The sequence below is a fragment of the Selaginella moellendorffii genome, unplaced genomic scaffold (genome assembly GCF_000143415.4).
Source record: "Selaginella moellendorffii unplaced genomic scaffold, v1.0 SELMOscaffold_32, whole genome shotgun sequence".
NCBI classification, from domain to species: Eukaryota; Viridiplantae; Streptophyta; class Lycopodiopsida; order Selaginellales; family Selaginellaceae; genus Selaginella; species Selaginella moellendorffii.
In genome coordinates this window covers 754,834-781,062 of record NW_003314293.1, presented here as the reverse complement: position 1 = coordinate 781,062, position 26,229 = coordinate 754,834, and the positions used below count along the sequence as shown (strand labels likewise).

The 26,229-nt window shown below is 43.7% G+C and overlaps 4 protein-coding genes and 1 non-coding gene across 8 annotated transcripts; 1 reads left to right on the top strand and 4 right to left on the bottom strand.

Annotated features, from left to right (window-relative positions):
- Nucleotides 1-233: 233 nt before the first annotated feature.
- LOC9649967 (protein TWIN LOV 1) lies at nucleotides 234-2,628 on the bottom strand. Of its 2 annotated transcripts, none has more exons than XM_002976803.2 (8): nucleotides 2,527-2,628; nucleotides 1,342-2,049; nucleotides 1,076-1,289; nucleotides 943-1,007; nucleotides 809-888; nucleotides 700-755; nucleotides 582-645; nucleotides 234-533 (listed from the first exon to the last, which is right to left on the bottom strand). In XM_002976803.2, exons 2-8 carry the CDS (start codon nucleotides 1,883-1,885, stop codon nucleotides 372-374), a joined length of 1,185 nt encoding a protein of 394 aa, XP_002976849.1. In that variant the 5' UTR covers nucleotides 1,886-2,049; nucleotides 2,527-2,628; the 3' UTR covers nucleotides 234-371. The 2 variants fall into 2 exon arrangements, with proteins under 2 accessions (XP_002976849.1, XP_024537743.1); XM_024681975.1 differs by having other exon boundaries at nucleotides 943-1,002; nucleotides 1,167-1,289.
- Nucleotides 2,629-2,764: 136 nt separating this feature from the next.
- On the top strand, nucleotides 2,765-5,179 carry LOC112348751 (pentatricopeptide repeat-containing protein ELI1, chloroplastic-like). Of its 2 annotated transcripts, none has more exons than XM_024681877.1 (2): nucleotides 2,765-2,857; nucleotides 2,911-5,179. In XM_024681877.1, exons 1-2 carry the CDS (start codon nucleotides 2,775-2,777, stop codon nucleotides 5,054-5,056), a joined length of 2,229 nt encoding a protein of 742 aa, XP_024537645.1. In that variant the 5' UTR covers nucleotides 2,765-2,774; the 3' UTR covers nucleotides 5,057-5,179. The 2 variants fall into 2 exon arrangements, with proteins under 2 accessions (XP_024537645.1, XP_024537646.1); XM_024681878.1 differs by having other exon boundaries at nucleotides 2,794-2,857; nucleotides 2,918-5,179.
- Nucleotides 5,061-9,213, bottom strand: LOC9649966 (cyclin-dependent kinase F-3). 2 transcript variants are annotated; one of them, XM_002976802.2, is made up of 14 exons: nucleotides 8,833-9,213; nucleotides 8,694-8,772; nucleotides 8,565-8,633; nucleotides 8,416-8,505; nucleotides 8,195-8,333; nucleotides 8,035-8,137; nucleotides 7,933-7,985; nucleotides 7,814-7,880; nucleotides 7,653-7,761; nucleotides 7,539-7,604; nucleotides 7,344-7,482; nucleotides 7,170-7,295; nucleotides 7,039-7,111; nucleotides 6,735-6,984 (listed from the first exon to the last, which is right to left on the bottom strand). In XM_002976802.2, exons 1-14 carry the CDS (start codon nucleotides 8,838-8,840, stop codon nucleotides 6,864-6,866), a joined length of 1,242 nt encoding a protein of 413 aa, XP_002976848.1. In that variant the 5' UTR covers nucleotides 8,841-9,213; the 3' UTR covers nucleotides 6,735-6,863. The 2 variants fall into 2 exon arrangements, with proteins under 2 accessions (XP_024537647.1, XP_002976848.1); XM_024681879.1 differs by lacking the exons at nucleotides 7,344-7,482; nucleotides 7,539-7,604; nucleotides 7,653-7,761; ... (6 more) ...; nucleotides 8,694-8,772; nucleotides 8,833-9,213 and having other exon boundaries at nucleotides 5,061-6,984.
- A 14,966-nt stretch (nucleotides 9,214-24,179) lies between these two features.
- On the bottom strand, nucleotides 24,180-25,441 carry LOC9638505 (bifunctional monodehydroascorbate reductase and carbonic anhydrase nectarin-3). The gene is made up of 6 exons (XM_024681924.1): nucleotides 25,270-25,441; nucleotides 25,006-25,214; nucleotides 24,707-24,922; nucleotides 24,487-24,642; nucleotides 24,373-24,423; nucleotides 24,180-24,321 (listed from the first exon to the last, which is right to left on the bottom strand). The coding sequence occupies exons 1-6, from the start codon at nucleotides 25,334-25,336 to the stop codon at nucleotides 24,262-24,264; spliced, it is 759 nt and encodes a 252-aa protein (XP_024537692.1). The 5' UTR covers nucleotides 25,337-25,441; the 3' UTR covers nucleotides 24,180-24,261.
- A 655-nt stretch (nucleotides 25,442-26,096) lies between these two features.
- Nucleotides 26,097-26,168, bottom strand: TRNAP-AGG. Its single transcript has one exon. It is a non-coding gene; the product is annotated as a tRNA-Pro (tRNA).
- Between the last annotated feature and the right edge of the window lie 61 nt (nucleotides 26,169-26,229).

The window sequence follows — 26,229 nt, the reverse complement described above, 5'->3', positions numbered from 1 at the left end:
AATGGGAAGTGCAACGAGATTAAAACATTTCTAATAAAGTTTTTTTTTATTCTTGGTAAAGTTGTAAAGTATAACAAGTTTAAGCTAATATCAATTAGCTAATCAGTAACCATATTTATAAGATAATAACCACCACACTTTTCTTCCCTCTAATGTATATATTTTACTATTAATAATAAAAATTAAGAACACCTTAGGGGATATAAAAATAAATAAATACACACACACACATGTATTTACAGTTTATTTTTGTATTTTTCCTTGTTATAGAGAAAATTTTACTTCAAAAGAGCAACGAAAGGTTGCCTGATCTCAAATCCAAAACATTACAAACCTTTGATCGCATTTTCACAAATCGCGTTGATATGTTTTCAGCTTATGGTTTTCGATTTTCGCAGTACCGGCCCAGTCTGTATGCTTCTCACTGCCACCTTTATAGCTCCCAAAGTGCCCAGCTGCTGCATACGAGCTCTCCCTTCGTCCTCTTCGCTAGAATGAGATACAGCTACTTGAATTCCTGCGTAGTATGCTACCTGAAAAGGACAACATTTCAAGGAGTGCGTAAGAAATAGACTTACAACCTTTCCACTTGAGTTTCGCACTGGAGAAATGTGTAAGGAGTTCCAGAAGGGTTCCTTGTTCTTCCTGGTAGCAAGGATTATCAAGTCGTTTATTAACAGGCCGAGAGGAGAATGTTACCTGTAGTTTAGAATGCGGATAGTGCAAGTTTGCCCCTCAGATATACTCGATCGTAGCTGACGAAAGATGAGGATGAAGCAGGAAACTTGTAACTTCAACAAAGTTTTACCTCCTCGATTGGCGCTAGATCAGTGTCAGGTCCTTGCAAGAATCTACAGTTCCGACCAATGACCTCTTCTCGCGTGTATCCTGCACGGTTTCATGGCCATGCATTAGAATTCTACATTTAAAGTAGAACAAAACCTGTTAGCTCCAGAAACTCGAGGCTCGCGTGTACGATCGGCATATCAGGAAGATGAGGATCTGTTCTGCAAAAACAAACTATATCAAGCCTCAAGACAAAAACGAAAGCGAAAGAGAGAGCTACTGAACTTACAGGACGAAACTGTGTGGGATTCTAGTTAAAGCCAACAACAACGAGGTGGCCACGAATCCTGGAGGGATCACACCCTCGGAGAATGACTTACTTCTCATAGAACTGACTCCCTTGCAGCTCGAGTTGGCCAGCTCCTGTAGCACAGCCTTGACTGCCGCGAAAGCTCTTTGTTTGTCTTCCTCGCTCAAGTGATAATTCTTGCACGAGGGGTTATCTGCGAGTGAACAGATTCGTCGTTCAAGCAAAAGAAAGAACAAAAACCTTACCAAAATGTTCTTCAAACTCGAGCTCGTCAAACGAAAGTTCCAGCCCCGTCAAATGCCCGTCCTTGCGAGCCGCAACCTTCGAAGATATGGGAAGTTGAACTCCCACGAAATGCACCACCCGGCCATCCTGCTGCGAGAAGACGGGCGCCAAATGGAACAGGTTCCAAAACGGCTTGCCAGCCTTTGTGTAGTTCAGGATCTTGATCTGACAGTCCCGTTCTTCACGAATCGCCTCTCGTATCTCGACGATAGCCCGCTTGTCCGTGTCCCGCCCTTGCAAAAACCGGCAGTTCCTTCCCAGGACCTCGTCCCTGCTATACCCCGTCATCTCGAGAAAACCATCGCTGGCGTAGACAATGGGATGGTCCGGAAGGCCTGGGTCGCAGAGGACGAAGTTGTAGGCGTGCTTCTGGAGCTCATCCTGGATACTGGCGCGGTAGGAGCGGATCAAGGACTGGGAGACGATGAGCTTGTGGTTCTTCATGCGCGGGCTCCTCACACATTTCCGGTCTGACGAAAGGAGGGATCCATTTTGTAGCGCCATCCATACGTGTGGTGTGGCCCCCCGGAAAGCGATCGATGGAGATCCTCAAAACTTGATTCTCGGCCTGTGATCGGTGGCCGAGATTGCGTGATTCACGGAACGCAATCTAAAAGAAAAAATCTAGTCGCCGCGCCAGCTTATCTTTGAGTTTGAGTAACTTTACCCTGCGAGAAGAAAACGATAAAAGAGTTAAGTCTCGGATAAAGACCAGTACAAATTTGCTGACACTCTATCTTGCAAGAAATCTTCCATGGGAAATGCCGCTGATCACTCTCCCAGCTCAAGAAATCTCGACAGCGATCGCTAGAAGAGGAGAGAAAGAATGCGAAATTCGACCACAAAGTCAAAGAAGTCCCACAAAAATTGCGAGCAAGGGGAACGAATTCGACTCTAGGGAGCAAGAAAACCTCACAAACGTCGGTACCGTGAATCCGAGATAGGAACGAGAATGAAGAATCCGAGACTAGGAAGAGGAGCTTTCAAGAAATCTCGCCAGCGGCGGATCGGCCGAGCTCCGGAATGACGAATTCGACACTCGACAGCAAATATTTCGCAAGAACCCTCGCAATCGCGAGCGACTGTAGCTGGAATCCGATCACTAGCAAGAAGAGGAGCAGGAATGCCGAGTAGATCCAAATAACCTTTGTGGCGCCGGTGGAATGATCGGCGCGTAGAAATCGCGAGCCCCGACACTGGAATGCGCCACGCACGACGATTATTCTCCTAGATCACTAGCGAGGCAAAACTGCAAGCCCTATATTCATGGGCTTCCTTGAGACACGTGTGGCATATTCGTCGTTTCAAAGAAAGTCAACGATCAACGGTCAATTACGGTCAAATAGCACACTTGGCACCTACGTGGCATGGACTTAGGTTTAGGGTTTATAGAATGCGTCGATGGGCACAGCCCATTCGCTTGCGATGGATCCATGAGGCTGCGTCTCTCCCTGGCGATGGCCTCCAATCCACAATGTAAGTGCTATCTACAAGAAATCCTCGATCTCTCACCTCCATCTCCTTGCAAGTGACCAGGCCGCCGCGATTCGAAAGGAGAGGACCAAGATCTCCATGCTCATCGCCACGCTCAAGGGCTGCGCCATGTCCAGGGACTTGCAAAGGGCGAGGAGAGCACACGCGGAGATGGAGGCTTCCGGGATTGGTGATTCAGCGAAGAAATGCTCGGTGGTCGCGAACACGATGATCGATATGTACGCCAAGTGTGGCAGCATGGTGGAAGCGCAGCGAGCATTCGACGAGATGGAGAGCCACGACGTGATCGCCTGGACAGCGCTCATCAATGGCTACGTAGACAACGATGAGCCAGAGCTCGCGATCAAGCTCTTCTCGAGTTTCAGGACTTCTTCCGGGATTCGTCTAGATGCCGCGAGCTACCTGGCTGGATTGAGAGCTTGCTCGAGCCTGGCTGCTAGAGAGCCTGGGAAGAAGCTGGCCGATGGAAGGATCGTGAAAGTTAGAGCTCTGGAGAAGGGGATGGAGGTCCATGACGGGGCTGTGAAGGATGGATGCTCGAGCTTGTTCTTGGCGAGCGCTCTCGTCACCTTCTACTCCAAGTGTGGGAGCTTGGGCGACGCTCGGAGAGTTTTCGCGAGCATGCCTCAGCACGATCTGGTCTCTTGCAACGCTTTGATGCTGGTGCTTGCCGAAAATGGAGAAGAAGTCGCGGCTATGGATTTGCTGAAAGGATTGGAACAAAGAGGCTGCGTTTCAAACGCTAGAACTTTCCTGGCGGCGCTCAAGGCTTGCACGAATCTGGCCGAGAAGGAAACCGGCGAGCAGATCGACGGGAGAGTCGTGAAAGTTTTGAGCCTCGATAGAGGAAGAGAGGTCCACCGCAAGGCCGAGATGATCCTCGGCAGGGAGATGACCACCTTCGTCTCCAACACGGTGGTGGATATGTACTGCAAGTGTGGGAGCGTGATCGATGCTCGGGGTGTCTTCGAGAGGATGGCTTCGAGAAGTTTGGTCTCATGGAACGCTCTCATCCTCGGCTACGCCGAGAACGGCCATGGCGATGCCGCCCTTGAGCTCTTCTCGCGCATGAAGCTCGAAGGATACGCTCCAGACGCAAGAACTTTCGCCGCGGGGCTCAAAGCTTGCGAGATCCTCGTAGCTCTCGACGCGGGGAAGAAGATATACGCGGAAGTTTGCCGGACTGGTTTGGAAAACGAGGCAGGGCTCGCGAGCTGCGTGCTTGATTTCCACTCTCGCTGTGGAAGCATGGATGAATCACACCGGATCTTTGAGTCACTCTCGTCCCGAGACTCGGTAACTTGGACGGCGCTTCTCTTTGGCTATGGCCGCCAGGGCGATACCAAAGGAGTGTTTGATCTCTTCCATGGAATGGTGGACGAGGGGTTGGAAGTTGACGGGATCACGCTGCTGTGCATACTCAGCGCTTGCAGCCACGCTGGTTTAGTGGAGACTGGCGAGGCTTGGTTTGGATCGATGAGCTCCAAGTTTGCGGTCACTCCAAGCATCGAGCACTACCACTGCATGGTTGATATCCGCGGCAGAGCAAACCGGCTGGACGACGCTCTCGCTTTGATCCAAGCCATGCCTTTCGAGCCAAGCACGGTGACTTGGAGGACGCTCCTGGCGGCGTGTAAGAAGTGGAAAAATGTGGCCGTGGGAAGGATCGCGTTTGAGAGCTTGATTCGGTTGGATCGGCGAGACACGGCGGTCTATCTCTTGATGTCGAGCTTGTACGCGGGCACAGGGATGTGGAGCGAGCAGCTTCGAGTGGAGTGGCTCCGGAGGGATTGCGGCGACTGGAAACAAGCTGGGCGATGCTGGTGGAGCGACAGATCTGGTATAGTTCACTGCTTCATGGCCGGGGATCTCGAGAACCATCCCCAAAGTCTGGAGATCGCGGCGAAGTTGCGGGATGTTCTTCGGGGTTTCGAGGGTGGCGGTGGCGAGAAGATGGCGTCGCTGTGCGGGCACTGCGAGAGGATCGCTGTGGCTTGCGCGCTCGTCAACACGGCTCCTGGCACGACGATCCGGATCAGTAAGAATCTGAGAGTTTGCGACGAGTGTCATGAAGTTCTTGGGTTTATCTCGAGGGTGGAGGGGCGGAGCATCGTCTGCCGGGACGCAAGCAGGCTCCATGTTTACAGGGATGGAACTTGCTCCTGTGGTGAGTACTGGTAGAAATTTCACACTCTTGCCAAAGTGATTCATCCGGGATGAAGAGCTTGAATGGTATTATTCGCTGCCAGCAGAACATATGCAGCTTCTCCGGTTGGAAACATGGAGATCGCTTGTTTCGCAGCCTCGCCACCTTGATCAAAGTCTCTGTAGCTTCTACAGCTCGAGAGCAAGCAAGTCCAGTCGAAAGCATCAGGAACAAAGGGCATGTTTGTGATGAGTTCTTGGGCTTCCACCAGATGCCCAGCTCTGGCTAGAAGATCCACCATGCAGCAAAAATGCTGCCTTGTGGGTTGGATCCCATAGTTCATTCTCATGGAAAGGAAACAGGATCTTCCCGACTCAACCTTGCCTCCGTGGCTGCAAGAGATCAAAACTGACGTGAAGCAAGCTTGGTCTGGAGGATCCAGCATCTCCATCGATCCAAAGAGGTGTAGAGACTCTGCGGGGTTTCTTTTGTGAGTAAAACTCGCAAGAACAGAAGTCCAGGAGATGATATCCCACTCTGGAATTCGATCAAAGCAAGATTTTGCTTTGCGAAGATGCCCGTTTTGGGTGTACGCCATAACCATGGTGGCCCAGGCGAAGGAATCTCTGGCTGGCATGCGATAGAAAACAGACTCAAAGCATTCTAAATCACCTTCTTGAGAAACAGAAGTCAGAATAGATGTCCAGGATAGAATGTCTTTCTGCGGCATTCTCTCAAACAAGAACTTAGCATCATCAAGATGCCCTGCTCTAGTATATGCTGCCAACATTGTGTTCCAAGAAATGAGGTTGAGTGATGGTATAGAATCAAAAATACATTTGGCGTCTTCGATACGCGTAGCTTGACAGTATGACGACAGTATTACGTTCCAGGAGACCAGATTGTGCTGGGGCATTTTCACGTCAAAAGTTTCTTTTACCACTGACAGATTCCCGCTTTGAGCATCTAGAGTGAGCAAGAGATTCCAGGTCACAAGATCCGTCTCGGGGACATCCCTAAAAAGATTCCTAGCTTCTTTAAGATTCCCGCTTTGCGAATATGCCGCCAACATGGCGTTCCACGAGACGAGATTCCGCTCCGGCATGTTTTGAAAAGTATCATGCGCAGATTCAAGATGCCCGGATATGGCATATGCAGTTAACATTGCCGTCCACGAAACTATATCTCGTTCTGGCATTGTTTCAAACGTTTTCACTGCGTGAAGAAGAAAGGAATCTTGTGTATAAGCTGTGAGTAGTGTAGTCCACGATATGAGATCGTGCTCCGGCATAGAATCAAACACCGCCTTCGCGATTTCCAAATGCCTATGTCTGGCAAAGGCACTTAGAATCGCATTCCAAGCCACCAAATTGTGCAAAGGCATGGAATCAAAGGCCTCCTTGGCTCTGGCAACGTCTCCAGATTGCGCAAACGCAGTGAGGATCGTCGTGGCGCAGACGATGTTCTTGCGAGGCATGGAGTCGAAGAGGAGTTTGGCATCGCGCAGGAGGCCATTTCGAGTGTATGCCAGGAGAAGCACGCCCCAGGAGATGGAATTCGAGAAGCCCATCTCGTCAAACACGGACTTGGCATCGCCAGGGCTCCCACACTTGCCATATATCTCGATGAGCTTGTTACAAACAAAAGAATCTCCAAAAAGAGCGTTTCCATGGGAGCGTTTCAAGATCGAGTGAACTTCACGAACTCGTGAAAGATTGCCACAAGAATTGATTAGACGAAGGCATTCTGTTTGATCCATAGATACTATAGTCTTCTTTCTGTGTCATCTGTTAGGAATAACATTAATATCTCTGAAACCTTTGCTAGAAGCTGAGAAGATCATCACGGGTATCCCTGGTATACTTGAAGAGCCAAGTAGTCATTCTCCCCAAATTGTAGCATTGGATTCCTACCTCCACCACTTGCCGTGCTCAAGCTTAGATCCTCACCCGAGCAAACATGCCTGAAGCAAACACGTCAAGCATCCTTTTGATATTTTATCCATAGTTCTGCTTACTTGCTGCTGATGCCAAGTCCAGCCACAGGCCGCTTGATGCAAGGTATGACATCAGGAAAACCATACGAGAAAGCTGCAAAGTTGTCACTTTAGCTAAGTTCCAAGCCAAAAAACCAAAAGCGCAAACTTACCTTTGGAAGCCAGACTCGAATGCTGCTGGTTTCTCAGCTTGCCAGAAGGGAATAAGCTTAGCTCTTGCAGTGGTTGGCTGTAGCCTGTATTGTGAATCTGCCCTCGGCGGTAGTAGTTATAATCAGCTGCCAGAGCTCGTCGTGAGTTTTGAGTTTGGTTTCAAAAAATTTTACCTTGCTCGTCTGGGTCGATGGTGATGACGTATGGCCTTTCAATCGGAGGAGGAATGCATAAGCCAAACTGGTAAAAGAAAGGATGCTGTCGCAGTTGATACGCCGTCGGTCGCCTGTTTGGATCCCAGCACAGCATAGCCTGCAAGGAAAGCAATTTACATTAGCTCTGGTGGATCTATCTTCAAACAAACTTACAGATATCATGTCCACCGCAGCTGGGCTAGCCGAAGGTATTAAACTTTGCAGCCCCGCCGGCGCAAACTGCCGAAGGAATCGTCAAAAACTAATCGTGAAAGAGCTGAACATCACCTGAGGAAATCGAAAGCCTTTACGAACAGCGAGTTGCATCCCATCCGGCCAAGTGTGATAGTTCGGAGAGCCAAGAACAGAACATATTTTGTAAATCTCGTCTGCTTCACTGCAAAAGCAGGACTTTAAGAATCTCAGACTAAGCTTCACAAGTTACACACCTGGCTCCTGGGAACAAAGGTTGCAAATTGAAAAGCTCGGCCATAATGGCTCCCATTGCCCATATGTCTGCCAAACAATAACGGTGAATAACGGAACTCAAGCTTTATAGCGGACATACCAATTGCGTAACTGTAAGAAGGTGCCTGAAGAAGCACCTCTGGCGCCCGATACCTGAAAAGATAACGTTAATCTAGAAGTGACTTATAAAAAAACGGACTACCATCTCGTAGCAACGTAATCAGTATATGGTGCCACTGAGTATACTTCTCGAGCGAGTCCAAAATCAGCCACTTTGATAGCCTCATCGGAAACTAAAAGGTTTTCTGTTGGAACGGAATACATTACAAACTCATGAGAGCCTAAAGATGAAAATACCAAACCTGGTTTGAGATCTCTGTGAAATATTCCATGTTGGTGCATGTAGTCCAATGCTCGAAGCACCTGGAAACTCCAGATCCTAATTCGCTCTTCCGACAGCATCTTGGATCGGTCCTTCATGACTTGATACAAGTTGCATTCCTACAAATTGGAAAAAAAAAAAAGGAAAAACAAATTGGAAAAACAAGTTCGTGTCACGAAACCATCAATAGGTTTGTTTTACCATATACTCGAAGACAAGAAACAGCTCTCCATGTTCCCAGATCACCTCCTTTAGCTGGACAATATTGGGATGATCTAAGCGTTGAAGACACTGAAGCCAAAACTTCCGCATAAGATTCACGATGCAAAACAAAAAGCAAGGAAACTGACCTTCACTTCACGCAAATTCATGCATTCTTCCCATCCGTGAAACTTGGTTTTCATTTTCTTGATTGCAACCTGAAACGCAAAACGTACAAGATTAAGTAAAACTGGACCAGAAAAAAGCGCTCGACTTACAAATTCATTCGTACATCGATCAATTGCCTTCCACACACTGCCATACGTTCCATCTCCAACTTGTTTGATGACTTGGTACCTTTTAAAGGAGAAAAAAGGAAGAAAAAAACTCTGAGAGTGAGAAAGTTTTGTGATATACCTCTGCATTGCGTTCTTCTTCCTTTCACCCCAAAAGAGCTAGCATCAAGTCACTCCGTGGTATACACCGCCGTAAAATCTGAGGAAAAATGGGCTCCATAATCGGATTGTCTAAGGAATGAGCCGCAGCAGCACAGCAATCGCCGAGAATTTTGACAGATCGGGGCATCGCTCCAGCCATTGCACCTAAACCCCACAATTTCCATGGACAAGTCCCGTCATCAATCCAGCGGCTCAGTGACCGCTGCGATTCCTTTGCCTCGTCCATACGATCTCATCACACTGGCCAGCGGCGCCTACCCGGGCATGGATCATTCCCAACAGGCGGCGACAAGATCTTCGCTCGCTCCGCACCGCTCCCTCCAATCAATCCCTCTGGGCATTAGGGTGACCTAACTTGGAAGCGACAAAAGGAATAGAGGGGTGCAATTATCGCAGCCGTTGGTTGCATGGCTTATCGCAACCGTCTACTTGAACGCGTCTCGAGCCGTCCAAAGGTAACATATCGCAGCTGTTGGTTTTACACCAACGAAAATTACTAGAGCTCAGCGGTTTGTCCTTGGTCCATTTCGAAGTTAATGTGTTTTTCAATAGTAAAAAAGCTATCTTAAGGCTAATTTCTGGTGGATAATAATTTCAAAAAGTACATAGCTTAATGAATTATTTAGCGTCAAATAAGTTATGATGTCTTAACTGCAAAACCCAGCAATGCACCTCAAACACACACAAGGAGGGATCTAATCCCAATACAGCACTCACACTTTTTAAAGCAAATTTTTTGGCCAGATCTCAAAGAAAATCAATAACACCATAACTACTAAAACACCTTTAAACGAATTTCTGGACCATTAAATAATTTACTGTGCTATAAAAATTCTTGGTTTGCTTTGGGAATTTAAAATATTTTGGAAAAAAAAACCATGCAAAATGAAAATATCAAGAAGCATTTAACAAATTAGAACGATTTAGATGCTTGTGGCCAACTTCATAAATTGAAGAGGTTGCATTAGTTAAAAGAAGCCCAAGGTGAGCCAGCCTTGGAGAGGCTGAGGTAGAATGATGAGGAGTTTGATAGTATAATGGGAGCTACTAATTAGTGGCTCGTAGTATACTATCAAACTCCATTCAAACTTGGACAGAGTGGGCTTTGTCATCTGTGTGACAGCCTATTATGTCATGCTTTTGCATTTCCTGGCTGATCCTTGTCATTCTCAACCTTGGCAGCGATCCCCTACAATGCAACCCCCGATTTTTTTTCTGAGGAACGAGAAAATGGTTATGGTTTTGGCCAGCAGACTGGAGGCTCGAGATGCTGCCCTATCGTTAGCTCCCAGACACAAAATGAGCATTTTCAGCTCCCTGGTGGAGCTCCCACTCGACTTGCCACACTAATCCCGAAGCTAAGATTGCTGAGAGTGAGGTAGAGTGCTCGAGTTGGCAGCTCTGGGGTAAAATGCATTTGCCAATTGCATGAAAGAACTTGTATCAAGCCTGCAATGAGTGGATGAAGACAATATGTAAATTTACTAAGATAAAGAACCACACCAAGAATTTATCAAGAGGAGAAGTATACGAGGCACTTCGAGAAAAACGCAAAGAGAATCAATCGAAAGCTAAGTACCTGCGAAAATAAGATATGGAACTTGGTGAGCTCCATACTACTTGTACTTAGTACTTGGTGAACTTGGTGAACTTGTTGGAGACGAAGTCATATAGAGTGGCTTGGCAAGAAATAACAAGTTGGTGCTAGATGAACTTAAGATGAAACTGGAAGAATACTAAAAATCTTAGAAGCTTGAACTTATGTCTCCAACAAAAGCTTACCTCCCTGAATTCCGTGAGCAAAAGCTAGGCGCAGAACATTATGCTCCCTCGAATGGAAATCTCTAACACAGTCACAGATGAATCAATATCTTTCCTTTTTAATAAATCAAAGACCCTACTTTTTGAAAGCCACTTGAAACTTGACTAAGAGGCACCTTTACCCAAGGATTACCTGTTATATCACTTCTTAAAACATGACATTCCTCCTGAGCTTAACGTGGACGCATTACGCTATATGTCTTTCGACCTAGAGGAAGGGCAGAGGATAGTAACTACATCCATCACTTTCTCTCTCCATGACATTACTGTCACCGACCAGAGGCTATTTGGGTCGCTTCTGTAGTAGAATTTTTATTTATGAAGTTTTGACAACGAAGGGGATGCAAACATTATACCCAGGATGTGCATAACACCTCCAGATCTGGCCTGGTAATTGTTGACGTATTGAATTTTGATCTTCCCCGTCGAGAGTAGTCCAGCGAAGCTCTTGAGCTCGAAGGCCCCAGTCCATCGCCTCTCCCTGTACCGGACGTATACGTTGCCCGGACAAACTAAAAAGTTTAATCCTACTTTGTGATCGGCCGGGGACGAAGACATCTCAGATTTAATCATCAAAGATGACTCCCCTTTCCAGACGTTTCATCCTCCATAATAAGGCCGGTCAAATTTGGTACGAACCTGCTGGATCCCTCAGAAGCTCAACGTCATGCATTCAAGACAAAGGAATCCCAGCAAAGCCCCGCATGTACCAGAAGAACTTCTGAGGATTCAGTAACTTACGAAGATAGTTTATACTGGAGTATGTGAAAGTCATGTTCTCGCTGCGAAGTAGAGCTTCCCATCATTTACGTGGTGGTAGCCATAGCTCATCTGGAAAAGAAAGAGACTTTCTTTCTCTGTCAACTCGCCACTCGTTGTAATGTTTTCATCTGTGAATCGAGATCACTCCTTTTTGTTCTTGATCGCAAATCGCAAACTACATTAAATGCAGCCGGCCTATTTCCCTGGATGTTTCTCTGACCTGGAGATTTGAAGCCTCCGGGCGCTATCTAGCTAGTTGCCAGATGAATGTAGGCGGAGATCCAAAACAGAATGGTGCCACGGAATGCACTACACCTGTAAGTGCAACTTAAGCAAACAATTCCACCATTATGTGGAGAATGGAGACTGTGAAGTGGTCTCTCCCAAGGACGTCGAGGGCCTTGCTCCGAATTGAGTGACTTATCTGGCAGCGATCAAAGCGCTTGAGGAAGGCTTGTCAAGCTCTCACCCTGCACCACGCTGGAGCTGTGATGAGCGGATTAAACTCTGACATATTCGTGTCCATCCCTCCAAAAAGGTCTACACCCACGTCGACCAAGAGGGGGCCAAGAACCCCGTCTGGAACCAGAAGCTTGTCATCAGCGCTGCGGGCAAATTCACCATCGATCTTCCCCGCGGCCACATCCACGACAAGTCCATCGGCACCGTGGAGGTCCCGTTCAAGGAACTCCCACACGAGGCGCGATTCAACCCCGAGACCCCGTCGGAGATCCAGTACATGGCGTTATGAGATCCGGCGCCCCTCGGGAAGAAAGTGTCGCCACACAACAGCAGCAGTAGCAGCAGTAGCTGTCCTTCCGAGCCAAGCTCCCCTCCTCCTCCGCACCTAACCCCATGAAACTTGGAAGTCGATCATTCTGGGTGGTGGTAACTTCCATTGTACAGTTCAATGAATAATCAATTGACGGCTTGATCAATTTTACATGTTTCAACACAGCTACAAGAATTACTGAAACGTTTCCTCTGGCTTCAAAAAGAAGAGAAAGAGAATTATAGGGACATAAATTTATTGTTAACCTATGAGATAATCAAATAAATGACGACGTTCTCCAAAAGCCCTTGGCTGGGACATAAGGCGTCCTCAAAAGATTTGTAGTTTGCTTCAAGCAAAAACAAACATAGATTTCATATTGATAGGTTGAATCCTAGTTAATCTTGCAAAATTTAGAGCAGCACAGCATATTCACTTCTAAGAATCACAGAAACGTTTGCCCTCGCTTGAAAAAACGATAAGGTATTAAAAAGAAACAAAAAAAAAACAACTTTAAGACTTACTCCTCAAGATGCTTGCTTGTCTTTCCATCATCAAAGCATAAAAGGAATGGACGGGATCCAAGTAGACAGGACGCACTGGGCCAGGAAGCATATCGAGCAATTCCACATAGAGCGTAATATTCTCGGGTTCTGGAATCTGGAACACTTTGAGATGGTAATCTGGATGTATTTTGAGCTGGTCTGCATCTACTACAAGCAAGAGAAATATAGACTTCCACATAGTAGGTTAAAAAACCGCGTGCCCTAATACGGCAAATTTTAGGGCTCCCGGGCAAAACGAATCTTCTATTTATAATATTTTCCAAACAAGCCTTGTATCGATCTGTTGTTATCACCCTGTACAGAATGTTAGAAGCTTTATTAGCGCGTGAATTAATTCTTATATTGAGGGCATTCATCAAAAGCCAGTATGGGGTTTTCGAGATCGTTCGTGACTGCAACATCAGAACCATGGTCAGCGGAAAAGAAACAAAAGATTAAGGAAATAATTTTGTTTACTCTTCTCAACACGCTCCATGTCACTTGCTCGGTGCAGGGCAGTGATGTCAGTGATCCAACATATCTGAAGAATCACTTCCCTCCAACATTGAGCAGCGAGGGATCCACCACTTAAACATCTTGCTAGCCACTCAGCTCAGGTAGAAAATGCTCAACCTTACCAAAAAGACAGTGAAACAATTCTCAGAAATCACAAAGAAAACCCAGATCTCTGTTTACCTGATCGATCCAATTGTGTACATGACAGCGACGACTGCAAGCCTGTTGTCTTCACTCCTGTGGACGAGATGCCCCTTGACTGCAAGATGCTTCCCATTCACAGTGTGCTCACTGGGAGCATGGATGTGATACTTGCTCACACTGTACAAGGTGCCATCAATGATGAGTGATCCCAATGAAGTATTGCCAAACTCGAGCTATTGCGCAAACAGAGAAAAGAAAAACAAGGGGCCCGAGCCATAATTAGATGGAGATCTTTCGGAGATGAGATGGATTCAGGAGATACATACTGTTATGTCGTGGTTGAGATTGGTGAGAGTGGCATTTGTTAGTTTGTATCTTATCTAGAGCAACTTCAAAGAGCACATTGGTTATCCCTTTGAAAGTTTACATGAGCAATTCTACCAAACCATCCATTTATGGATATTAAGCACTCACAAAAATGTAGTATATCACTGATTAAGATATCAAGATGTAAAATACTTTAACTATAAATGCAAAACCATTATCTAAGAGTCTCCACTCTTAACAAGAATGCTAAAATATCATTCAATTAAAGAGGGAATATCCAATAGCAATTATAGATGCATTAATAACTTCCACTTAACAAGTCAGGAGACCAAAAACAATAATGACATATTCATTATTGACAGTTAATCATGGAAAATGCCTCTTATATTAAATGCCACAAGCTCAAATAGATAAGAAATTACAAACACACAGAATTAAGTGTTATAAGCTTAGCACTAAATAAAGTTATGTACATACAAGATGATTATAAGAAATAAACTCTCTACGATATCATTGGCTAGAGGATCCTAAAATTAAGATCCAAATAATAAAAAGTTTGACTAGATATATTTGGGGTTAAATGTATCTAGGACTTGATATATTTGAGACCAAATTCAAAACCAAGTCAAAAATATAGACAAAGATTGAATTCGAGACCAAATGTAAGCAATTAAAGAAAACAACTTAAAAGGGTTCAAATATAAAGAAAAATATAAATAAGAATGTACCCTTTTTTTCTAATTGGTTAAGGGGTTAAATATCATTAAGTTTGCATACTATTGGGTTAAGTGACTTCAAAAACAATTGAGATAGAATTTGAGTTTGGCTTGAGTATTATTGGGTTGAGTAACCTTTAAAAACACTTGAGACCAAATCTAAGAAGGGAATCCAACTTTAAAATCCCTACCATTTCTATAGATTTCTATTATTTCTTAATATTATAGATTGCATATGTAATTGCAAGTTTGTCCTACCTTAAACCCTAGCCCTAGTAAGAAATGGTTTTGAAAAATTTAAAATGCAAGTTTAATTTATCAAATTAAGGAAAATTATCTTCTCCCAACTTTGTGAATAAAATTATATGGTTGAAAGAACAACCAAATATCTTCAAAAGGTAGGTCAATATTTTTTCTTATAATATTTTTTGTGTGAAACCAAAATGTTTCTAATTTTTATAGTTAAATATACTGTTGAAGTGGAAGGGAAGCATAATGCCAAGAAGCCTAATAAAGTAAGTTGAGATGATGACAAAACTTCAAATAGTTTTCACAAGATAAACAAATATAGATTTTAAAGTAAAATGCTAGTTTACCAAGTTTTATTTATAACCTTCAAATATAATAAACTATACAGATTAACCATCCTTAATTGTAAAATATTAATGTTTAAAACTTTAGGTTTACTTAAGCAAACCTGTGTAGAATATGATTGGATATTCTAGGATATTCTACTGTTGTTATTCATTTAGACTAATCTTGTACTGATAATTTTTAAAAAATTATAATTAATAAGATTTCCTAAACACTTCTTAGAACAAGAAAATAGATGCTAGCTGTGGTTGATACATAATAAGATTAATCTGAATGATTAACCAAAGCATATTCTTGGTTTAGTGTTATTTTTTTAGATTAATAAATAATCCAATTTATCGATCATTATAAACATGTTTATAATTTATAAATCAAGATTAATCTTATTGCATACCAAATATTAAATGATAGAATAATATACTAGAAAGTGTTTAGGAAGATTTAAACATATTTATAAACTAAAACGAATAACAATCATTAGATGCTAGAATATTTTAGAATATATATATAGCAAATTATAAAAATAATTAAAATTTATTAAAATAGTATTGTGAGTGCCAAATATACGACTACGATGCCGTATACTAATATTAGCATAGTGGGATTTTGGTAGCTATCAGATTGGTTTCAATTCGGACCACTCACTTTTGTATATAAGCTAGGGTTTTTGGGCTAATTGATATACATATTTTCTATATTCCTTTTTCATATTCCATGCACTTATATTAGTGGAGATGAGGGGCACCTTTTTCCCGGCACCTTTATCCCTGAGGAGTGTTTGGATTTGGGATTTTGGTTTAGATATAACTTTTGTATCATCTAGATCTAGCTTTTTCTATTTCCTTTATTTTGTTCTTTCCCTTTAGAATTTTGGTTTAAATCTAGCTTTTTGCATTGTTTAGATCTCCATTTCCTTCTAACTTTTGTCATTCCTCTTCTTTCGCTTTTTCCTTTTTGTTCATCTTCATGGCAGATCAGCAATCTCCTCCTTTGACTCTGGAGCAGCAGTTGGTACAATTGTTTGATGCTATGAGCTTGCAATTGAACAACCAAATTCAATTGATAGCAGCGTTCACAACATGTGGTATAACTCCTTCTACTCTTTGTGCCAATCCTTGCGTTTGGCCGGAGCTTTTTCGTGGGAATCCTAGGGATGATGTGTACCATTGGTTCGATCACTTCATGGTGATTGCCACATGTCATTCTTGAGATGATGGTCGATGTTTGCGTGAGTTTCCCACGTGTCTCTAAGGGACGGCGTTGCAGTGGTACAATGCTTTGAGCACAGCCACTCGTGGGGATTACAGTGTTCTCCTAGATGTCTTCAAATGTGCATTCGGACATGCCGATGATTGTGATGATGCCTTCTAACAATTACATTGTCTTCGCTAAGGGCCATCTGAGTAGGTGATGCAATTTGGTGTTCGTTTCCAAAGTCTTTTGCTTCGGCGAGCCAAATATGTCGGAGCAAATCAAGCAAGGAATATTGTAGCCAGCACTTCATCAAGATCTTGTCGGACTTGTGTGTGCACTTGCTCCAACCACCCTTGAAGATGCTCTTCGCTTGGTGCAACATTATGAGACGTTGCTTCTTCCACTTCTCACTGCTTGTCCTTTTGTTCCTCTTCCTGTAGGCGATAGTCCTGTTTCAATGGAGGTTGATGCTATTGCTACTTGAGTCCAAGGATAAGGGCAAGGACGTGGTCGTGGCTGTGACGTTCGATGTTGGGCATGTGATGAAGTTGGGCACACTTATTGGCGCGTTGTCAGCATTTTCTAGATTGGTGACCTCCATTTCCTGGGTGGAGACTTTGGCATCAACAACGTTTTGTTGGTGCTGCTACAGTGGAAAGTCTAGATACTATGATGCATCCAGAAAATGAGAAGTTATGCGAGTAACGGAGGGACCTTGTGCAAATAAGTTAGTGACCCTTCCATCTTTCTTTCGAGAGTATCATCAAGGGGTTCACTCGGCACTGATTCATCTAGTGTCTACTTTCCAAGCTCGTTTTTATAATAAGAGGTCTTCTATTATTCTCTCTATGTTGGTTGATACAGGTTCAAGTTTATTTTCTATTGCTCGACCTGTTGCCACACGTTGCCATTTACACTTGCGTCGTGTGGCAGAACCAATTTTCATTCTTTATGGCAACGGCTGTACACATGCATATGCACGGGATGAGGCGGATCTGGTTGTGCGTGTGGGTGATCTTGAGCTTGAGTTGCAGTCCTTATAGGTGGTGTCGAGTTAAGTTTTTGACCTCATCTTTGGTATGAATTGGTTGCAGCACAATCATGCCAAGTGTGACTTTGAGGCTTCTCCCCTCTGTCTCATACTTCTTTATGTTTCATCCATTCCTCTCACTTTTATACCTCTTCGTCTCTCTACTTCTACCTCTACTTCCATTACTTTTGTCCCCCACTATTTCCTCTTATGTTTCCATCTTATTCTGCTCTTCCCTTTTCCGATCCCTTCGACAATTTTTATGTTGTAGCAGTTGACTGGCTCATGAAGGGGTATTCTGATCTCTTTGACTTTGACATATCATCTAGGGCTAAGATTGCCGCACATCATCCGATTCCAACCGAGGATGCTTATAATCAAGGTTCTTATTCGTCGTCGGTCACCCAAAGAGATCAAGATTTTACATGCAAACATTAAAGAGATGTTGGAAAAGGGTGTTATTCGGAAGTCACGGAATCCTTGGGCATATGAACCTCATCTTGTGATGAAGCCTGGTGGGAGTATTCATTTCTGCATCAATTATCGTCCATTAAACAAAGTGATGATCCCAGATGTGTACCCTGTTCCTCACACTGTTGATCTCTTGGATTGTCTAGGGCGAAATCGTTATTTCACCAAGCTAGATCTTGCTTTTGGGTACTAGCAAGTACTGATGGCCGAAGAAGATATTCCTAAAACTGCTTTTCGTACATCATTTGGATTGTACGAGTTCTTGGTGATGCCATTTGGTTTGAACAATGCTCCAACAACTTTCTAGAGGATGATGGACAAGGTTTTTTGCGATATGTCAGAGGTGACTGTTGACTTCATTGATGATATCTTGATCCACTCGAAGGGGACATAGGAGGAGCACGTTCGTGATGTTCGTAAAGTGTTGGATCGGCTACGGGACATTGGTTTAAAGCTGAAGCGGTCGAAGTGCATGTTTGGGTCCAAGAACACAACTTATCTTGGGTATTGTATTTCTCGTGAGGGTTTGCAAGTTAATCTTGATAAACTTGTCGCTATTCTAAAGTTCCCTACTCCGAAATGTGTAAATGATGTGTAGTACTTTTTAAGCAATGTGTAGTATCTCAGTCGCTTTATGGATCATCTTTCTGATCGCACTACACCATTGTGAGTGTTGTTGAAGTCATCAATGTCATCTTTCATCTGGTTTCCGGATTGTGAGTGGGCATTCATGGATCTCAAAGAGTTATTGACGACTCCTCCGATTTTAGCATATCCTAACTACACTCAACCTTTTATTTTGCACATAAATGCTTTTGACATTGGTCTTAGAGGAGTGTTGATGCAAGAAAGGAGTGTGCTTGGTTAGTGCCATCCCATTGCGTAAATAAGTTGTACATTACAACCAGCGGAAATGAATTACTCCATAACAGAGAATGAGTGTTTAGTAGCAGTCTAGGGTTTCGAAAAACTTCATGCATATCTACATGGTTCTCGAATGTTACTTGAAGATGACCATGCTGCCGTTACTTCATTATTGAAGCAGAAAAACCTGGTTGGTCATACTACTCAGTGAGCTTTGAAGCTTCAGATATATGATTTTGATGTTGTTCATCGCCCAAAGAGTTTTATGGCTGATGCTGATGCCCTTTCTCGAGCTCTTCTTCCTTCTCCACTCTCTTCTCATGTTTCTAATGAGCTTGTTGTTCCAACATCTGTAGATTTTCTAGATGAGGATTCTATACTATCAGTGGTTATTGTACTTGATGTTCAGTGTCCACAAGGCACAGAGCAAAATCTACCTTCTCTTGATGAGGTTCACAAAGCTCAAAAGCTTGAGCCATGGATTCGAAGGTTTCGAGAGGGGTTTGAGAATCTTGCATTACTTGCTGATAACTTGCCTTTCCAGCATTTACATTCTTAATATCACCTTGAAGACGGCCTTCTTTATTTTGTGGGGACAGATCCTGATGATTATTTATAGCTGGTGGTGTCTTCTGTCTTTATTCCGCGATTTCTCCATAATTACCATAATTCTTCTGTTCTAGATGGGCATATAGGATATTGTTGTGTAATTGAGAAGCTACGCAAGTCTTTCTATTGGCCAAAGATGCAATGTGATGTTATCTAATATGTGCATAGCTGCGTTTGATGCTAAATTTGTAATACTCCCCCTCAGTTCGTACCAACAAATCTTTTTTCTTCTCAGTCACAAATTTTACTGGCCTTATTTGCCAATGTGCTCAACTCGAGGGAGGATGAAACATAGTTGTCTTTGATGATTTTGGCAATGCAAGTCTGAGATGCCTTTGTGGAAGCCAATCAAAGTAGGTTTAAACTTACTGGGCAACACCACTAACATTCAGGAGCGGAGGGTACCATGGCTCAAGCTCGCGGAGAGGCGATGGACTGGGGCCTTTGAGACCAAGAGCTTTGCCGCTCTCATGACAGGAAAGATTAAAATTCGATAGATTAACAATTACCAGGCCTGATTTGTAGACCTAAGGACCAAGTTCTTGGCCATTATTATGGCGTGCAATTTGTAAACCGTGCGTGGATGATGATATGCATGTTTGATAAACCAAATGCACAAGACTGTCCAAATATTGTCCTACAGTTCGTCTACAATTTTATGCCCATCAGAGGGCCATGGCATGTTTCCCTTATTACTCCATGTGATTTGTTGACTTAGGGCTGATAGCTTGTCTTGGGTCCCTAAAGTTGGAAACTGGGGAGGATTTGATGGCGAGGATTTAAGACGCAGGTGTTCTTCCACAGTGTTTCTCCTCTTTCTCCTCTTCTCAGCATGTCGAGGACGGTGAGACTGGCGAGCACGGTGAAGCACGGGGTTATGATGCAGGCTCCTGGGCGTTCTTCCCAGCATCTGTCAAGAGATGGGATGTGGAATGGCAAGGATTTGGGCGTGGCGAGGCCTGGAGGTTCTTCCAGTGTTTCTCCTCTTATCGAGAATGGCAAGTTGCATGGAAAATGGCAAGGACTTCAATGCTCTGAGCTTGATTGTTTGGAGATGGCAGTGAGCCAAGATCTCTCTTTGGAAATGGCAGAACCAAGCACCGTGAGGTTTCGGGTGTCTTCCTGAAGAAGTTTCATTTGGAATGTGCCTTGTGTTGAAGAAACTGCATTAGGATAAAGAGATTGGAACAATATAGAAAAACGTAACAAAATTTTTTCACGTCCACGTGGCAAATGTTTATTGGATAATCTTTTGATGCTTATTCACATGATGACACATAACTTCTGAATGATGGGTCACGCATGGCTCAGAAATGGCTTGCGGTGCATGCGGTGGGCAATCTCAACCAGCGGTGATCAGACCAGCCTCAGGTTGGGAGGAGAACTCACAGAAGTCTAAAAACGATACCAATACTTGAATTGTTGATGCAGAGGGCCAGGTATTGCAAGCATTGTGGCTAAGCCCGACAGTGCACGATCAAGCGCTCAACAATCCATCCTTCCTGTGCCAGCTCCATGTCCTAGAGAGGGTCCTTAGAATCCACAGTATGATAGCAATTGCCAAGACCTCGTCCTCAAGCTTCGGTCATCATGAAGGCCAGGCCTCAAGCTGCTCCATAGATAAAAATCCAAGGAGGTTTTCCAAGGAGGTGTTTCCAGTGGCTGGACAAGTGTTTTTGATCAATTGCGAGTGAAATCTCTCCTCTTCTAACTCTGCTGTAGATGGAGGTAATGCTGAAAATCGTCCTGGTGATGCTTGTGGCGGCTCTTGTCGCTGATGTTGTTCCGTTGTATGAGCTGTGTAATGATTTTTCACTCAAAAGCATTTGTTCTGGAAGACGACCAACACTTTCCATCTCTTGCATACCATTGCATCTATATAATCTATGACTTTTTACCCATTACTATTAGTTGTAATACTTTATGTTTCAACAGTAGATCTTTACCAACCCCATAGTTGGTTGAACTTGCATTGCAATACTGCAGAATTAGTTATAAATTAGCACATTATGAGAAGAACTTACTTGCCTAGCATTATGCCAATTTTCTCTTCTAATCTTCTTCTTTGTTGTGACATTGTGAACTTCATAAATGAGAAGGTAGGTAATTTGGGGAGTAGCGAGCAAGATGTTCAAGTGGTGGATCCCTCGCTGCTCAATGTTGGAGGCAAGCGATTCTTCAGATATGTTGGATCACCGACATCACCACCCTACACCGAGCAAGTGACATGGAGTGTGTTGAGAAGAGTAAACAAAATTATTTCCTTTGGTTCTGATTCACGCAGCTTCTTACACAAGGAGAATAAGCTATTACAAATAGAAGATGCATTTTAGTCCTATTAGGGCACACGTTTTTCTAAAGTCTACTTCTCCTAGTAGATGCGCTCAAAAGACATCCAGATCATCATCTCAAAGTGTTCTTGATTCCAGAGCCTGAGAATATCACACCCTATGTGGAATTGCTCAATATGCTTCCTGGCCCAGTGCATCCTATCTACTTGGGTTGCCATGAGAAATCTGTCTATGCTCTGTTGACGGAGAAACAAGCAAGCATCGTCAAGAGTAAGTCTAAAAAGTTCATGTCTTTTTAATTCCTTACCCTTCCTTTTTGAAGCGAGAGCAAACGTTTATGTGGTCCTTAAGAGTGAATATGCTGAGTTGCACTGATAGGAAAACCTGTCTAAGGTATTTTAGTATATTTTATAATATACATTTAGATTAATATATGGAAAGGGAATATAGAAAATATGTATCCGAATTAAAACTAATCCGATGGCTACCAAAATCCCGCTTAGCCCTCACATCATCCCCTCCTTTCAGAATAATGGAAGACCATTAGAGTTCTCTTGTAGATGGGCCGGGATCTAGAGGAATGTCAAAATGAGACATTAGTGGATCTATAGATGGTCTTAATTGCTTTTAATCTCTTTGTATGAAGCGTTTTAATTGTTGCATATGCACAATCTCTGGAGGATCAGCCTGTTAGATGTTATGCTGAACCTTATAAATTTGTGGTCCAACTTGCCGCAACACCTCATACGGTCCTTTCCACTGCGCAAGGAGCCCTTTAGATAAACCACGTATTATAAGATGGGGAAAATAGACTAACACCAAATTATCCACTTTGTACTCTATAGGTGGACGATGATGGGAGTTGTAACGCCATTGTTGTTCCACTTGTATGTGGCTTAAGTGTTCTGCAAACTCTACTCGGACAAGTGGAAGAATGCTCGTTAAATATTAATCCCATGACCTAGCATCGGCAGCTTGTGGCAATTGCGAAGGTAAATCTAGCTCTATTGATAATATTAAATCATGACTATATAAGAGTTTATATGGTGAAGCACTAATAGAACTCTGCACCCTTGTGACATTTGCATACCGAAGAGACAATAAATAACCATCTCAATCCGAATGCTGAACGTTCACATACTTCACAATCATCTTTTTGAATGTCCGAATGAGCTATTCCACTAGATCGCCCGATTGTGTATAATAAGCACTCGTGAAAATGTGGCGTATCCCCAACCGAGACGTCAAAACATGAAATGTCTTAGCCATAAATGTAGGACCATTATCCGAAAGAATCTGCTCTGGACAAAAATGTTAAAACACCACTCGATTGAGGAGGAAGTATCCAACAGTAATTGCAAAGGCATTAGCAAAAGCACCAACTTCCACCTAACGAGTCAAGTAGTCAAAAGCAATAATAATATACTTATTACTAGCAGTCGACCATGGAAAATGTCCCATAAGATCAAACACCACCAACTCAAACAAACAGGAAACTGCAATTGACTTCAACTGTCCTTTCGTGGCACACATGTACCAAAAGAACTTCCGAGGAATTCAGTAACTTACAAAAATGCTTTATACTAGAGTATGTGAAAGTCATATTCTCGCTGTGAAGTAGAGCTTGCCCGACATGTCCGGGGCCTGAGATGTCCGGGTGCCCAACATGTCCGGCCCCGGACATGTCGGGCACCCGATATATCTCGGGCCGGACATGTCGGGCCCGACATGTCCGGGATAGCTATTTGGCTCTCATCTGGAAAAGAAAAGAGACTTTCTTTTCTGTCAGCTCACCACTCGTTGTAATGTTTTCATATGTGAATCGAGATCACTCCTTTTGTCCTCAATCGCAAACAGCTGGCCTATTTCCCCAGATGTTTCTTTGACCTGGAGATTTGAAGCCGCCAGGCACTATCTAGCCATTGCAAGATGAATGTAGGTGGAGATCCACAACAGAATGGTGCCACGGAATGCACTACACGCCTGTCATTGAAGTGCAACTTAAGCATAGCAACACCACCATTATGTGGAGAGTTGGTCGGACGTCGAGGGCCTTGCTCCGAATTGAGTGACTTATCTGGCAGTGATCAAAGCGCTTGAGGAAAGCTTGTCAAGCTCTCAGCCTCCACCACGCTCGAGCTGTGAGGAGCGGATTAAACTTGGAAACCCCATGAAATGCGAGTTCCTTGGAAGTCGATCATTCTGGGTAGTGGTAACTTCCATTGTCGGACAAGCAGTTCAATGAATAATCAATCGACGGCTTGATTAATTTTATCAGTTTATGAAAGAAAACCATCTAAAAACATGTTTACAAGAATTACTTAAACGTTTGCTAAAGAGAATTATAGGAAGATAAATTTATTGTTAACCTATGAGATAATCAAATAAATAAGGACGCTGGGCATAAGAGTCAAAAGAGCTTTTTCTGTAGGAGAACAAGCAAAACAATTCGTAGTTAATCTTGAAAAATCTTAGAACAGCACAGCATATTCACTTTTAACAATCACAGTCGCTTAAAAGGAATTTAAAAAGTCATCAAAGCATAGAAGGAATGGACGTGATCCAAGCAGACAGGACGCACTAGGAAGCCTATTAAGCAATTCCACATAGAGCGTAATATTCTCGGGTTCTGGAATCTGGAACACTTTGAGATGGTAATGTGGATGTATTTAGCTGGTCTGCATCTGCTAGGTTAAAAACCCGCGTGCCCTAATAGGACTAAAACAAATCTTCTATTTATAATAGCTTATTCTTCTTCCAAACAAGCCTTGTATCGATCTGTTGTTATCACCCTGTACACAGAATGTTAGAAGCTGTTTATTAGTGCGTGAATTAATTCTTACATTGAGGGCATTCATCAAAAGCCGGTACTGGGCTTTCGAGATCGTTCGTGGCTGTAACATCAGAACCATGGTCAGCGGAAAAGAAACAAAAGATTAAGGAAATAATTTGTTTACTCTTCTCAACACGCTCCATGTCACTTGCTCGGTGCAGGGCGGTGATGTCAGTGATCCAACATATCTGAAGAATCGCTTCCCTCCAACATTGAGCAGTGAGGGATCCACCACTTGAACATCTTGCTCGCCACTCAGCTCAGGTAGAAAATGCTCAACCTTACCAAAAAGACAGTGAAAAAAATTCTCAGAAATCACGAAGAAAACCCAGATCTCTGTTTACCTGATCGATAAATGGGTCGTCCTCGGATCCAATCGTGTACATGACGGCGACGACTGCAAGCCTGTTGTCTTCACTCCTGTGGACGAGATGCCCCTCGACTGCGAGATGCTTCCCATTCACAGTGTGCTCGCTGGGAGCATGGATGTGATACTCGCTCACACTGTACAAGGTGCCATCGATGATGAGCGATCCCGATGAAGAATCGCCAAACTCGAGCTATTGCGCAAAGAAAAACGAGGGCCCGAGCCATGATTAGATGGAGATCTTTCGGAGATGAGATGGATTCAGGAGATACATACTGCTATGTCGTGGTCGAGATTGGTGAGAGTGGCATTCGTTGGTTTGTATCTCGTCTGGAGCAGCTTCAAAGAGCACACTGGTTGGAGCTCCTCGGATTGAATGTCCACCGGAGATTGCATTCTGCCGCTGCTGCAAGCCCTCCATTCTTGTCTCAAGTTTCCCCAGTTTGCCTGGCCTCGAGTCCCATTCGAGTAGTCATACTCCTCGGCTAGAACAAAAGAAAACAATATATGATCGATTGATTTCGCTTGAAAACTATATACCTGCTTGTGCGATGATCATGGCTTGTGCAAAAACGAACAGCAATAGTATGAGATTGGTTCTCTCCATCTCTCCTCGTCTCAAATCTACACCTGGTTTCGTTTGAGACGCAAGAAAGAAAAAAAAATTAGAGTAGCTGTTTCCTCCTCGAGTGATCTGCTTCTCTGGGTCCCCAGAACGGTCCTTAAAAATATAAAGGCGAAGTGGGAAGCTATTCAGCAGATGGATACAAAGTCTCGAAAAAAGTGCCGTTGTTCTGGACTAGATCTAGGAAATGCCAATAGGAATTTGGCCCTACCATCACGAACGCTCCATGTTTCGTCGCCCAAGTTTCTTTCGTGCCCAAGAAAAGGCCTCGATTGCAACATGCAGGAACGTCCCCAAGCCCGTGTAAATGCAATCGCTCACTCGTTTCCACGTCCTGGTGAAAGTGGAAGGGCCTGCTCAGTCAATAGTGACTGTTGACTTTTGGTCGTGCACGAGAGCGTATGAATCTGCTTTATTTTTTCTCTTGTTGCGGCCTTCTGGACTGTGCCGCCAAATAGGGAGAAACCATATTCTTCCTTTGGAATTTCGTATTTTGTTGAAATAAATCCCTGAGAGAGGCAAACTCGCTGCCTATTAGTGTTTTAGTGTAGGCACTAGCTTCTCTGCTTCAGAAAAGATGGGCCGGTTTGGAGAAATCAAACGCGGCATCTGGCTATAGAGAGAACGTTCCATTCTAAAACTTTGTGTCACGAGGAATTTTATTCTGGATGATGATGTCAGGTGACAAACATAAACAGTTTGGTATTTTCCTAGCCTCCTTGAACTTCTTCTGGTAACAAATGGGGCATTCCGAGAATTGAACTCGGGACCTCTCGCACCCTAAGCGAGAATCATACCTCTAGACCAAATGCCCATTAACGCTTTAGTCAGCGAAATTTGTGGCTGATCCAACCGTTGGCAGCCGTCGGATATGG

Coding starts and splice junctions, on each gene's coding strand:
- LOC9649967 (XM_002976803.2), bottom strand. CDS start 1,885: ATGGCGCTACAAAATGGATCCCTCCTTTCGTCAGACCGGAAATGTGTG. Junction 1,290..1,341: donor CGAGTTTGAAGAACATTTTG/GTAAGGTTTTTG, acceptor GTTCACTCGCAG/ATAACCCCTCGTGCAAGAAT. Junction 646..699: donor ATCCGCATTCTAAACTACAG/GTAACATTCTCC, acceptor CCTTGCTACCAG/GAAGAACAAGGAACCCTTCT.
- LOC112348751 (XM_024681877.1), top strand. CDS start 2,775: ATGCGTCGATGGGCACAGCCCATTCGCTTGCGATGGATCCATGAGGCT. Junction 2,858..2,910: donor GATGGCCTCCAATCCACAAT/GTAAGTGCTATC, acceptor TCTCCTTGCAAG/TGACCAGGCCGCCGCGATTC.
- LOC9638505 (XM_024681924.1), bottom strand. CDS start 25,336: ATGGAGAGAACCAATCTCATACTATTGCTGTTCGTTTTTGCACAAGCC. Junction 25,215..25,269: donor CATGATCATCGCACAAGCAG/GTATATAGTTTT, acceptor CTTTTGTTCTAG/CCGAGGAGTATGACTACTCG. Junction 24,923..25,005: donor ATCTCGACCACGACATAGCA/GTATGTATCTCC, acceptor TTTGCGCAATAG/CTCGAGTTTGGCGATTCTTC.
- LOC9649966 (XM_024681879.1), bottom strand. CDS start 6,780: ATGGATCAAACAGAATGCCTTCGTCTAATCAATTCTTGTGGCAATCTT.